This window comes from Aulonocara sp. 'chitande type north' Nkhata Bay, linkage group LG10 (genome assembly GCF_057382095.1).
Source record: "Aulonocara sp. 'chitande type north' Nkhata Bay isolate Kocher_YH1m ecotype deep benthic linkage group LG10, A_spYH_male_GT1.1, whole genome shotgun sequence".
Taxonomy (NCBI): Eukaryota; Metazoa; Chordata; class Actinopteri; order Cichliformes; family Cichlidae; genus Aulonocara; species Aulonocara sp. 'chitande type north' Nkhata Bay.
In genome coordinates this window covers 7,058,521-7,072,547 of record NC_141353.1, presented here as the reverse complement: position 1 = coordinate 7,072,547, position 14,027 = coordinate 7,058,521, and the positions used below count along the sequence as shown (strand labels likewise).

The 14,027-nt window shown below is 40.8% G+C and overlaps 1 protein-coding gene across 8 annotated transcripts in view; it reads left to right on the top strand.

Annotated features, from left to right (window-relative positions):
• bbx (BBX high mobility group box domain containing) overlaps window positions 1–14,027 on the top strand; it is a 53,995-nt gene that overhangs the window by 24,911 nt on the left and 15,057 nt on the right. For 5 of the 8 annotated variants that reach the window (XM_086307933.1, XM_086307935.1, XM_086307934.1 and 2 more), the window contains 2 exons: window positions 1,323–1,388; window positions 11,826–11,954. The exons of 2 other annotated variants lie outside the window; for them this stretch is intronic. In XM_086307933.1, coding sequence (XP_086164059.1) covers window positions 1,323–1,388; window positions 11,826–11,954 — 195 coding nt within the window. The remainder of the gene's footprint in view (window positions 1–1,322; window positions 1,389–11,825; window positions 11,955–14,027) is intronic. One more of the 8 variants, XM_086307938.1, reaches the window with a different exon arrangement.

The window sequence follows — 14,027 nt, the reverse complement described above, 5'->3', positions numbered from 1 at the left end:
GTGTGTGAGAGCGTTTCAGTAGTGTGTGTGAGAGCGTTTCAGTTGTGTGTGTGAGAGCGTTTCAGTTGTGTGTGTGAGAGCGTTTCAGTTGTGTGTGTGAGAGCTAAAATTTCAGTAGTGTGTGTGAGAGCGTTTCAGTAGTGTGTGTGAGAGCGTTTCAGTAGTGTGTGTGAGAGCGTTTCAGTAGTGTGTGTGAGAGCTAAAATTTCAGTAGTGTGTGTGAGAGCGTTTCAGTAGTGTGTGTGAGAGCGTTTCAGTAGTGTGTGTGAGAGCGTTTCAGTAGTGTGTGTGAGAGCGTTTCAGTAGTGTGTGTGAGAGCTAAAATTTCAGTAGTGTGTGTGAGAGCGTTTCAGTAGTGTGTGTGAGAGCGTTTCAGTAGTGTGTGTGAGAGCGTTTCAGTTGTGTGTGTGAGAGCGTTTCAGTTGTGTGTGTGAGAGCGTTTCAGTTGTGTGTGTGAGAGCTAAAATTTCAGTAGTGTGTGTGAGAGCGTTTCAGTAGTGTGTGTGAGAGCGTTTCAGTAGTGTGTGTGTGAGCTAAAATTTCAGTAGTGTGTGTGAGAGCGTTTCAGTAGTGTGTGTGAGAGTGTGTGCAGTGCTTCTTGTGTCATGGCAGGAGTCCTGACAGTGTTGCCACATGTCAATTCATCAAACGCATTTGGCTTTTTGAGAAATTGCCCCCAGTATTTACATAATTAATTACTTGTGATTAATTCCAAAAAACAAATGTATGTTTTTTTTATTGCCCTAGACTCAAAGTCTGGACACAGATTACATGCTTTGGTCTCATGCTTATGCTTGAAAACCCTTCAATGTAGCTGAATTAACCTCCAAAGACCCGAACTCTTTCATGGCATGCCTTTTTAATTTCTCTTTGCTATTTGGGCTTTATACTGTTGATAGAACACTATAAAGTCACAATTGAATAATGATGTGCAAAACTCTTTATTTGGTGTCTGAACACAGCTGAATTTTTCCTGAGTATAAAAACAAAATGAGAAACAACAATTGTGCCCCTTTGAGCAATATGGCTCATTTGAAAGCAATTTGAAAGAGCAAAATGTAGTATTGTGGTCTAGACAACCCAAAATGTGATGTGCCCATATGTGGGTGCCAGGCCCTACGACATTAAAACAATTCTGCAAAGAAGAGTAAACCAAACTGGTGATAACTGAGCATTCTCACCAGCAATGCTTGTTATTTCGAATGCTCTAGGTTTACTGTCAACACAGTTGTATTTGTTATTCGTAGTTGTTGTTGCTGAATATTAATGGTATCAGCAGAAAGCTGAACTGTGTGATCACACTTGTTACTGTGTGTTCACAGTCATCGCTGTCTGCAGCACCTGAAGGAAAGTTATGCAGACAGTCTGCTCTCTTCCAGCTTGCTGAGGTAAGAATTTTCATAGTATAATTGAGCAACCAAACTGGACTTCGTTTGAAAACTGAAATACAGATGCAGCCAATTTTAATTGCCGTTCCCAGCTGACTGACAGAAAACTCTCAGTCAGTTCCTATCCAGTTATCAATTGCTAGGAATCTCTCCTTCTCCTGTGATGTTTCTGCTTCTGAATAGGAACACCTCTATTATTCATTTGCTGTGTTACCAAGAGGTGGCAGTTTCTTCACAAAAACCTTGACTTGTAAAGCTTTAAACTGTCTTGATAGCTTTCATGCTAAAATATTTCGACCTACACTTATTAAAAATTACATTTTACTAATATAAAATAGATGACTTGAATTTTTTAAGACATTAAGATTTATTAAGAGTAAACGATGCACTGCAAAACAACAAAACCATTCGCAGTAAATATCCTTCCATCCATTTCAATCTAATCAATAATTAGATAACATTTAATAGAAAGTTAAATAAAGAAAAAATATTTTTGCACACAAATATCCTTGTGCTATAGATTCAAAAGCAAATGTAGTTTGTGTTTTTGACTGGTAGAATTTAATTTTTCATTTATTGTTTCCTATGTTGTATCTGTTCAGATTTCTTTTTGAACAGGTACAACAGGAAGTGTGATCTACATATCCATCTACATCCATTTTCATATTATTTCCCTCTGTGTGTGTGTGTGTGTGTGTGTGTATTAGGGGTGGGCTATGAGGTGCCGTAAGGGACATTATTACTGAAACGCTCTCACACACACAACTGAAACGCTCTCACACACACTACTGAAATTTTAGCTCTCACACACACTACTGAAACGCTCTCACACACACTACTGAAATTTTAGCTCTCACACACACTACTGAAACGCTCTCACACACACTACTGAAACGCTCTCACACACACTACTGAAATTTTAGCTCTCACACACACAACTGAAACGCTCTCACACACACAACTGAAACGCTCTCACACACACTACTGAAACGCTCTCACACACACTACTGAAACGCTCTCACACACACTACTGAAATTTTAGCTCTCACACACACAACTGAAACGCTCTCACACACACTACTGAAACGCTCTCACACACACTACTGAAACGCTCTCACACACACAACTGAAATTTTAGCTCTCACACACACAACTGAAACGCTCTCACACACACTACTGAAACGCTCTCACACACACTACTGAAACGCTCTCACACACACTACTGAAATTTTCGCTCTCACACACACTACTGAAACGCTCTCACACACACTACTGAAATTTTAGCTCTCACACACACTACTGAAACGCTCTCACACACACTACTGAAATTTTAGCTCTCACACACACAACTGAAACGCTCTCACACACACTACTGAAACGCTCTCACACACACTACTGAAACGCTCTCACACACACTACTGAAATTTTAGCTCTCACACACACAACTGAAACGCTCTCACACACACTACTGAAATTTTAGCTCTCACACACTACTGAAACGCTCTCACACACACTACTGAAACGCTCTCACACACACTACTGAAATTTTAGCTCTCACACACACTACTGAAACGCTCTCACACACACTACTGAAACACTCTCACACACACAACTGAAATTTTAGCTCTCACACACACAACTGAAACGCTCTCACACACACAACTGAAACGCTCTCACACACACTACTGAAACGCTCTCACACAGACTACTGAAACGCTCTCACACACACTACTGAAATTTTAGCTCTCACACACACTACTGAAACGCTCTCACACACACTACTGAAACGCTCTCACACACACTACTGAAATTTTAGCTCTCACACACACAACTGAAACGCTCTCACACACACAACTGAAACGCTCTCACACACACTACTGAAACGCTCTCACACACACTACTGAAACGCTCTCACACACACTACTGAAATTTTAGCTCTCACACACACAACTGAAACGCTCTCACACACACTACTGAAACGCTCTCACACACACACACTACTGAAACGCTCTCACACACACTACTGAAACGCTCTCACACACACTGCTGAAATTTTAGCTCTCACACACACAACTGAAACGCTCTCACACACACTACTGAAATTTTAGCTCTCACACACACTACTGAAACGCTCTCACACACACTACTGAAACGCTCTCACACACACTACTGAAATTTTAGCTCTCACACACACTACTGAAACGCTCTCACACACACTACTGAAACGCTCTCACACACACAACTGAAATTTTAGCTCTCACACACACAACTGAAACGCTCTCACACACACAACTGAAACGCTCTCACACACACAACTGAAACGCTCTCACACACACTACTGAAATTTTAGCTCTCACACACACAACTGAAATTTTAGCTCTCACACACACAACTGAAATTTTAGCTCTCACACACACTACTGAAACGCTCTCACACACACTACTGAAACGCTCTCACACACACTACTGAAAAACCAAGGCATTTCAGTTGAACAGGAAGGCATTTCAGTTAAACAGGAAGGCATTTCAGTTAATCAGGAAGGCATTTCAGTTGAACAGGAAGGCATTTCAGTTAAACAGGAAGGTGTTTCAGTTGAACAGGAAGGCATTTCAGTTGAACAGGAAGGCATTTCAGTTAAACAGGAAGGTGTTTCAGTTGAACAGGAAGGCATTTCAGTTGAACAGGAAGGCATTTCAGTTAAACAGGAAGGCATTTCAGTTAAACAGGAAGGCATTTCAGTTAAACAGGAAGGCATTTCAGTTAAACAGGAAGGCATTTCAGTTGAACAGGAAGGCATTTCAGTTAAACAGGAAGGTGTTTCAGTTGAACAGGAAGGCGTTTCAGTTGAACAGGAAGGCATTTCAGTTAAACAGGAAGTTAATTCTTGACAAGGAAACTGAAGGAAAAAGTGTTAGATTTCAAACAAACCACTACACAGATGTCTACTCAGCAACCTGTTAGTTAGGGGTGGGTTTTTATAATCGATTTATTGATTAAAATCGATTCTGGCTTGGATAACGTGAAATCGATTCATTAAAATCCTGAATCGATTTTTTAATATAAATTTATTTTACCCGAAATGCCAGAATCTCTGGTGAAACCTCACAAAATTTCAACAACCACCAAACCGCTAAGACAGTAAATGAGAGCAGGTACACGGCTTCTGCACAAAGACGTAAACACACAGCGCGGACCCGCGGATCAGAATCAGTGAGATGTCGCCTTTCTCACCCGACAGCACGGACACGGTCGGGGCTGAAAGCCGACAGCTCGCTGACTCTGATCTGTCGGCATGTCCGCGCTTTGTTTTCACGTCGTTTTTGCGCCGATTCTAAAGCTGTTAGTTTTACCTCTCTCCAAACAATATTGACTGAACCAGCAGCAAAAGAAGATCCAAACTGCGCTTCACATAAACATCGTCATGAATTCCCTCACTGTTTTGCTTCCACCACGATAAAATCGCACGTCATGCACAGCCCTCTCTCTCTCTTTCTCTCTCTCTGTACTTCAAGAACAGTTTCCCGTCTAAAAATCTGTTTTCTGTATTATTCGCTTGCTTGTTATGCACAAGTCTACTGTTGTTTACAGCGCAGTCGGCCGCTGTTTTTTTTTTTTTTTTCATTTTACATACTTCCGAAAAGAAAACCTAATTTCTGCCGTTCAATACTGAATAAATTTAAACTTTTTAAAATTATGCAAAATGCAAAACGTTAGCCGTGTCTCTAATAAAACCGCTGTAACGTCAGAGGTAACGTTCATATGTTAATGGTTTTCTTTCGTTTTTGATGTACTGCAGAATATTTTTTATAAAATCCCAGGCCAGGAAAACCACCTTCATGTTTTTATGTGCTTTATCTTCAGCTACTTTGACACAAAGGCATCTGCTGTGATGCTCACACCTTTGATAAAGTCTTGCGTGTGTCAGCTTCCTTTTTTTAAATACAAAAATATGTAAATGTACTGATCTGAATTATAATATTTCTGACTGTCAAAATTCCCCATAATCAAATCGAATTGAATTGAATCGAATCGTGGAACAAATCGATTCTGGACCTTAGTGAGACAGCTGCATTACTTAACAATATATTAGCCTCAGCATAAGTCAAAATTTAGAATAGCGGGAGACGTGCATTATCCTGGTTATTTTTTTGGCATATGTGCTTTTTGTCTTTTTTTTTAGCAAAGAAAAATATCTTAAAATCATCAATAAAACCAGGGAGAGAAGGCTTAGCGTTCCTCCATTTAGCACAATGGATATGATATTTACTCAAAAGTATTGTTAAGATATTCATTGTGTGTACTCATGTTGTACAGTGTTTAACTGCATTATGGTTACTGTGGTTTAACAGAGACAGTATTTTAGTTGCCACCACAAGGAGGCACTGTTTCATTGTAAGAGCACGGATGCCCCTAAGATGCCCCTAAGATCACGCCCCTAAGAAAAAAAAAAAAAGTATACCACAACGAAAATGGCACCCATGAGAAAAGTTTTGCCGCATGTTGATGAGGAATAAAGTTCCCAAAAATATTAAGGACATTTTTGCCTCCGTCGTCATTTTCCTTCGAGTTGATCGCTGTCGATGCTGCAATACTCAACAAGTATGATGATGTTAATAATGTCTGAGACATCCAATGCTAGATGATCCATATAAAAAAAATTATGATGTAATTCAAACAGTGGCACATCATTAATATTTAGGGAAATCCAATTTTTTAAGTTGCACCAAATACATTGTGTGATAGGGCATAGGAAAAAAAAAGATGTTCTAGGGTTTCATTTTCATCAGTACAAAAAGAACACTGATCCACCTCAAAGCCAAATCTCTTTTTTTAGAAATTCTGCCACAGTATTAGTTTTGTTTAAAGTGTGTTTCTTTAACTTTAGGTAGAATAGGCTATTTCATAAATTTTTAGTATGCTTTATCCAGTGTATATGAAATAACTAAATTAGAACCATGCCATGTAACCATTCAGTTGTAACTATGAAATATTTTGTCTTTGAAGAAACTACTAACAAATTTCTTATTGCATTTTTATCAAACAGCTGACATTGCCCTAGCAATAAATTTGGGAGCACTGATGAGAAATTATTGTATATCATAAAAATTTTAATCAAATGAAGCAGAGGCAGTGGGACCAGTTCACAAAATTTGTTATATTCTCTTTGAGAACAGTTTAGACAATATTTTTCTGAAAAGTCTGTGTAACTTAGAATGACACCGTTATCATCCAACAAATCTGTTATGAATATAATATTTTTGTTCAAACCAGTCACTCTTGAAAATTGATTTTTGATTAAGTGTTATTACCCTATTATTCCATAAGGTTGAATTATGGGGAGAAGTTGTGGGTAAATCTCATTTTCCCAAAAATGCAACGTCTGTTTTGGAAAGTTTGATATCTTTATGGGGATTTTATTTGCCGCAAAATCACATTTCAAAATAAAGTCTAATCCTGTATACTATTTTATTAAACAAGAATCATGGGATGTGGAGCTAAGTAGAGTCAGGCTGTGACAGACAAGATTTTAACCATTTAATTCTAAGGGTGCCAACCATAAATTCCAATTCTGGAGTTTTGATACCACCTTTATTGTATCCCTTCACAAGCTGAGATCTTTCTATGTAATGGGTTTTATTCCTCCACAAAAATTCGAACACATTTCTATTTATGGTTTTCATGGTATTTATCGTTTTTTTATTTTTTATATTGTTTACGTGGCGCAAAAAAGGTTGGGGACTGCTGTACTAGCAGGTTGCTGAGTAGAAATCCTTGTAGTGTTTTGAAATATACCACTTTTTCCATCAGTTTCCTTGTCAGGAAACAACTTCCTGTTCAGCAGAAATGCCTCTGGTTTCAGTGGTGTGTGTGAGAGCGTTTCAGTAGTGTGTGTGAGAGCGTTTCAGTTGTGTGTGTGAGAGCGTTTTAGTAGTGTGCGTGAGAGCTAAAATTTCAGTGGTGTGTGTGAGAGCGTTTCAGTAGTGTGTGTGAGAGCGTTTCAGTTGTGTGTGTGAGAGCGTTTCAGTTGTGTGTGTGAGAGCGTTTCAGTTGTGTGTGTGAGAGCTAAAATTTCAGTAGTGTGTGTGAGAGCGTTTCAGTAGTGTGTGTGAGAGCGTTTCAGTAGTGTGTGTGAGAGCGTTTCAGTAGTGTGTGTGAGAGCTAAAATTTCAGTAGTGTGTGTGAGAGCGTTTCAGTAGTGTGTGTGAGAGCGTTTCAGTAGTGTGTGTGAGAGCGTTTCAGTAGTGTGTGTGAGAGCGTTTCAGTAGTGTGTGTGAGAGCTAAAATTTCAGTAGTGTGTGTGAGAGCGTTTCAGTAGTGTGTGTGAGAGCGTTTCAGTAGTGTGTGTGAGAGCGTTTCAGTTGTGTGTGTGAGAGCGTTTCAGTTGTGTGTGTGAGAGCTAAAATTTCAGTAGTGTGTGTGAGAGCGTTTCAGTAGTGTGTGTGAGAGCGTTTCAGTAGTGTGTGTGAGAGCTAAAATTTCAGTAGTGTGTGTGAGAGCGTTTCAGTAGTGTGTGTGAGAGCGTTTCAGTTGTGTGTGTGAGAGCGTTTCAGTAATAATGTCCCTTACGGCACCTCATAGTGGGCGATATAAACGATATACGATAGAAACTATATAAATTTGGCCAACGATAGAGATTTTGACTATATCGCTCTATCGCGATAGCGCATGTTGATGATGTCATCAAGCTGCGCCTGTTTTGGTCGAAAGCATCACAGCGGCTAAAACCATTATCATCTGCAAATTATGCCGGGCGACAGTCATAGCAAAGAGATGAAGCACTTTTGAAATATGGGGAAAGCCAAAAACTGTGCTTCCTACACTTCCGTAACATTGATTCATTAATGTTGATTTCTCTTGCAGCTGTTCTACTCCCATGTTGTTGCAGTATATTAATGACTAACCTTGTATTGTGGATGAATAATCTCAGTTGTTCTCCTGACTGAAGTTTGCCCCGTGTATAGCATCCTGCTATGCGATTGCATTTGTCCCTAACCACCAGAATCCCTCACATTAACTTTTATCGAGTGAAAAAAAAGTTGGCGTTCATCCTCCAGCTTCATTGTGCTAATGTTATGCTAACATAGCTGTGTGGTTAGCAATCACGTAGCACAACATTATATACCAGGTAGTCCAACTTCAGTAACCCTGCAAATGTCACTGCTGTTTAGTTGTCTGTCAGTCAGAACATGGTATGAAATGTTTAGGTGTAAACTAGCGAGCTAACTTCCTGTTAACTTCTAACTCCATTAAATTTAATAAATTCTGTTTTCATGGATGCATGGATGTAAAACTTAATTGTTACACCCAATAAAGCAGCAATGCTGATGATTTTATTAAAGATTAAAGAATTTAGACCGTTTTTAACTCTTAGTGTTCGCTTGACTTTGGGACCTGAAGTGGACAGAATTTTGGACCCAGATTACTCCGAGAAGCTCCTCACTACGGCAGCCATAATGCTGTGACAATCCATCAAGCAGTGCAGCTTACCAAAGTTGTACTAAAACATTTTTTAACAGATTTCTGCACTCCCAAATTGGTTCGAGGTCAGTAAGCACAACCAGAATTCATACATAAGGCACAATCTCAATTTTTGAGAAAATTAAAGGATTTTAAGTGTGCTTTATAGTGTGGAAAATACGTTATACATAAGAAAAGGATATATCGTGATATATATCGTTACCGCACATTCTTCAAATTATATCGCGATATGAATTTTAGGCCCTATTGCCCAGCCCTAGTGTGTGTGGGGCAACACACACACACACACACACACACACACACACACACATATATTTCCCCACTTGACCCTGTGGGCAGTCAATCCTTCAAGCTCGGGTCCTCTACCAGAGGCCTGGGAGCTTGAGAGTCCTGCACAGTATCTTAGCTGTTCCCAGGACTGCACTCTTCTGGACAGAGATCTCCGCTGTTGTTCCCGGGATCTGCTGGAGCCACTCGCCTAGCTTGGGAGTCACCGCACCTAGTGCTCCGATTACCACTGGGACCACCGTCACCTTCACCCTCCACATCCTCTCGAGCTCTTCTCTGAGCCCTTGGTATTTCTCTAGCTTCTCGTGTTCCTTCTTCCTGATGTTGCTGTCATTCGGAACCGCTACATCGATCACTATGGCCGTCTTCTCATGTTTGTCTACCACCACTATGTCCGGTTGGTTAGCCACCACCATTTTGTCCGTCTGTATCTGGAAGTCCCACAGAATCTTAGCTCGGTCATTCTCCATCACTCTTGGGGGCATCTCCCATTTTGACCTCGGGACTTCCAGGTTATACTCGGCACAGATGTTCCTGTACACTATGCCGGCCACTCGGTTATGGCATTCCATGTATGCCTTGCCTGCTAGCATCTTACACCCTGCTGTTATGTGCTGGATTGTCTCCGGGGCATCTTTACACAGCCTGCACCTGGGGTCTTGCCTGGTGTGATAGACCCCAGCCTCTATGGAGCTTGTAGTCAGAGCTTGTTCCTGTGCTGCCATGATTAGTGCTTCCGTGCTGTCTTTCAGTCCAGCTTTGTCCAGCCACTGGTAGGATTTCTGGATATCAGCCACCTTCTCTATTTGCTGGTGGTACATACCGTGCAGGGGCCCTTTCTTTCCATGATGGTTCCTCGCCTTCCTCCACTTTCTTGGGTTTCTGCTGCCTGAGGTATTCACTGAGCACTCGGTCAATTGGGGCCATCTTCCCAATGTATTCGTGGATGTTCGTTGTCTCATCCTGGACTGTGGTGCTGACACTCACCAGTCCCCGGCCCCCTTCCTTCCGCTTAGCGTACAGCCTTAGGGTGCTGGACTTGGGGTGAAACCCTCCATGCATGGTAAGGAGCTTTCTTGTCTTGATGTCAGTAGCTTCTATCTCCTCCTTTGGCCAGCCTATTACCCCAGCAGGGTACCTGATCACGGGCAGGGCGTAGGTGTTGATAGCCCGGATCTTGTTCTTACCGTTCAGCTGACTCCTCAGGACTTGCCTGACCCTCTGCAGGTACTTGGTGGTTGCAGCTTTCCTAGCGGCCTCTTCATGGTTCCCATTCGCATGCGGGATCCCCAGGTACTTGTAACTGTCCTCCATGTATGTATGTATGTATGTATGTATGTATGTATGTATATATATATATATATATATATATATTTTAGGGGTGCAACGATACACAAAATTCACGGTTCGGTTCAATACTTGTATTCAAACGCGATTTCAATATGTCACATATTAACAGTGGCTCACCGATGCCAATGACATAATTACCCAGCTACATTTCTGAAAGAATGCAAAAGCATTGACATATATTTTTCCTTCCTACAATAGCCCGACGGGCAGGGAAGAGATAGATTTTGGTAGCCCGACTGAAAAAAATCGCTAGCTCCAGGACGTCGGGCTAGCGATATTGCAAGCCCTGTATTTGATTGAGGAATCACTCATCTTTGGAAAAGAGAGTTTATTACAGAGAAATGGCTCTTTCCAAAATAAAAGCTATACTATCCGCTTCTTCTGGGCTATATTCTCAGCAGCATAAGGAGAATCATGTGCTAACAGCTGTCTAAATGACTCGGCTAAAGTTAGTAGCATGCTTGTTGTTTTGGTCTTTGCACTAGGATGATGTCTGCGTAAATGTGCAGTCATATTCGTTGTGTTCCCACTAGTGATTTCAGGTTAATCTCGTTGAAATGACCTTAACGCCACAACACTGCAAATCTCCGTTAACGAGCTACCGCCGATCGCCCCGTGCATGGGGCTAGACGGCCAACACGTTAACGAGCTAACTGCTCTAACACACTAGCTCCCACCCATGTAATTGAGCATTGCACGGCACATCCAACATACTGTTTTACTTTAGTCCATGACTCGCTTACCTTCAGGGTCATACGTCACATGAAAACCAAAATAATTCCAAACGCCAGATCTGAATGGGGGAGGTCCATGTTGCAAGGAGAGCTTAACTTCTGTCTTGCTAGCTTGCCCTGAACTCTTCCTTCTGACGATGCTGTCTGTGGTGAGCGCTCAGTGGATCTGCGCTCGACAGTGCAGCCTAGGCGGAGTAGTCGAACGCAGATTCACTGAGCGCTCAACACAGACAGCATCGTCAGAAGGAAAGTTGATAAAATAAATTACAAATGTTGTATTGTTCGATACATTCGTACCGAACCGAAAGCACTGTATCGAACGGTTCAATATCGATACGAATATCGTTGCACCCCTAATATATACACCCCTAGTTTTCCATACTATATATATATATATATATATATATATATATATATATATATATTCGTATCGTGTGTGTGTGTATATATATATATATATATATATATATATATATATATATATATTAGTATGGAAAACTAGGATCATATATAAACTAGGATCATATATATGGAAAACTCATATATATATTTGGTGGTCTCAGGATCTCATCTCTGCTTTTCGCAGATGATGTGGTCCTGTTGGCTTCATCAGGAACAGTTGGCAGCAGAGTCTGAAGCAGTGGGAATAAGAATCAGCACCTCCAAATCTGAGGCCATGGTCCTCAGCCGGAAAAGGGTGGAGTGCCCATTTTGGGTAAGGGACGAGACCCTGCCCCAAGTGGACAAGTTTAAGTATCTCAGGGTCTTGTTCAGTACCCGGAATGGGAATAGTGAGCTGAGCGTAAAAGCGAAGCTCCCAATTCAGTGGTTCCCAATTGCGGTTTATTTCACACCTCAGACATTTAGTAAACAATTAAGCAAATACAAGTAAACTGCAATAAATTACAGGTAGTAATAAAATACCCTACTAACTCTTTTACGCTACGTCTACACCTACAGGGTATTTTTGAAAACACAGCTGTTTCTATGCGTTTGGGCCTTTCGTCCACACGTAAACGGCGTTTCGACTCACCAAACACGGAGATTTTTTTTTAAAACTCCTTTTTTGCGTTTACGTGTGGACGAGGAATACAGAAAGTGGTCATGTAACATCAAAGGTATGTGCCTTTTTTCACGTCACGCTGTGCGCCACGTTATTGTTTACATGAGATGAATTGCAAATAGAGATAAAATACTGTTACTGTTAATCTTACTATCTTCAGTTTTTACACGCTTACATATACACACGCAGTTACTGTCCCTCCATTTAGAAAGGCAGAGGCGTCACAGTGTAATTATTTTACGTGTAGTTGTTTTTTTCCTGTGTAATAATATTCAACATTGCTATGAATACATTATTCAAAAAATGCCTCTCTGTGCAAAATGGGTTCAAAAACATAAACAACTGTGGGATACTGTTTGTTCGTGATTTGGATGGGGGAATTAATCGTGGCATGATCAGCCTGATATTTGTATCCCACTGTAACTTTACTGTATAAAGAGCAAAATTTCAGGAGTAGTTATTCATTATAAGAAGTGTTTGTGAACTAAAAATCAAGAATGTGGGATTCTGTTTGTCCGTGATTTGGAGAGCCCAGCGCTGCTCCCGACGCAGGGAAAACCAATTCTGCAAGGGAGACCTACATTGGCACTTGTGCAGGTGAAGCCAAAGGGAAGATATGCTTCACCATATTTTCTAGTCTTTGGCTTGGAAGGAAGTTGGTTTGGAAACACATTTGGCGATGCTTCATATCCTGCTTTGCATTTGTGTGGAAGCCCCGTCAAAAACCTGTCCATTACGCTAGCAGTGTCCAAACGTTCGGCCATTCGGGAGGGGCTCAGAGTAGAGCCACTGCTCCTCCGCATCAAAAGGAGCCAGTTGAGGTGGTTCGAGCATCTGACAAGGGAGAATCCTTGTCAGATGGGCGCCCCCTGGGTGAGGTTTTCCGGGCATGTCTCACCGGGAGGAGGCCCCGGGGCAGACCCAGGACACACTGGAGAGATTATATCTCTTGGCTGGCCTGGGAACGCCTTGGTGTTCTCAGGCTTGGTGCAACTGTAAAAAGTTGATAATCAGCATTTATCAGTGCATTTGTTCACTGTTTATTGAAACAGTTAAGTTAGTAAACATTTTACTAATATCTACAAAAGTACTTACCAGAAACTGCTCTTGAATATTGTTTTTGCTAGTCTCTTTATGAACACTATTAGGATTTTTATATAAAGAAATATGTAAACTTAGCAAACTAAAATGAAAAGAATTTAAAGAAAATTGTACAAATATTTGATCAGTGACAACAGACAACAGATAGACAAGACCCTTTACATTTACACAAAATAATAGCAAAAACCTGAACCATTTGATTAAAAACAACAAATGAGACAGCCTGTCACATATTCCTCTCCTTTCCACTACACAGACTCAAGCTTACTCAGAGAACTTGTGATATTATCTAGATGAACTATTGCAGTCTGAACCCACAGTGAGTTGACTTCACAACTGTGCTTCACTGAGTGGCTATCTGGCAGCAACATAAGCACATTTTATATTTACTGACATTTTATAAAATGAAGTTTATTCAGCTGGCTAAGAAACACATTTTCCTTTTTCTTGGAAATGATGTGTGCTCTTTGTGATGATTTTCTTTTTTTATCGTAAAAGTTATGCGACTGAGGTCTATATCTTTCAGAACTTGTCTTTGATTGATTTCTTTAGCACTTTAGCAATCCAGTGACAGTTGTTAGTATTTCCGCTGCTTCCCAGCAAACAATAAATGGTGATAATTAA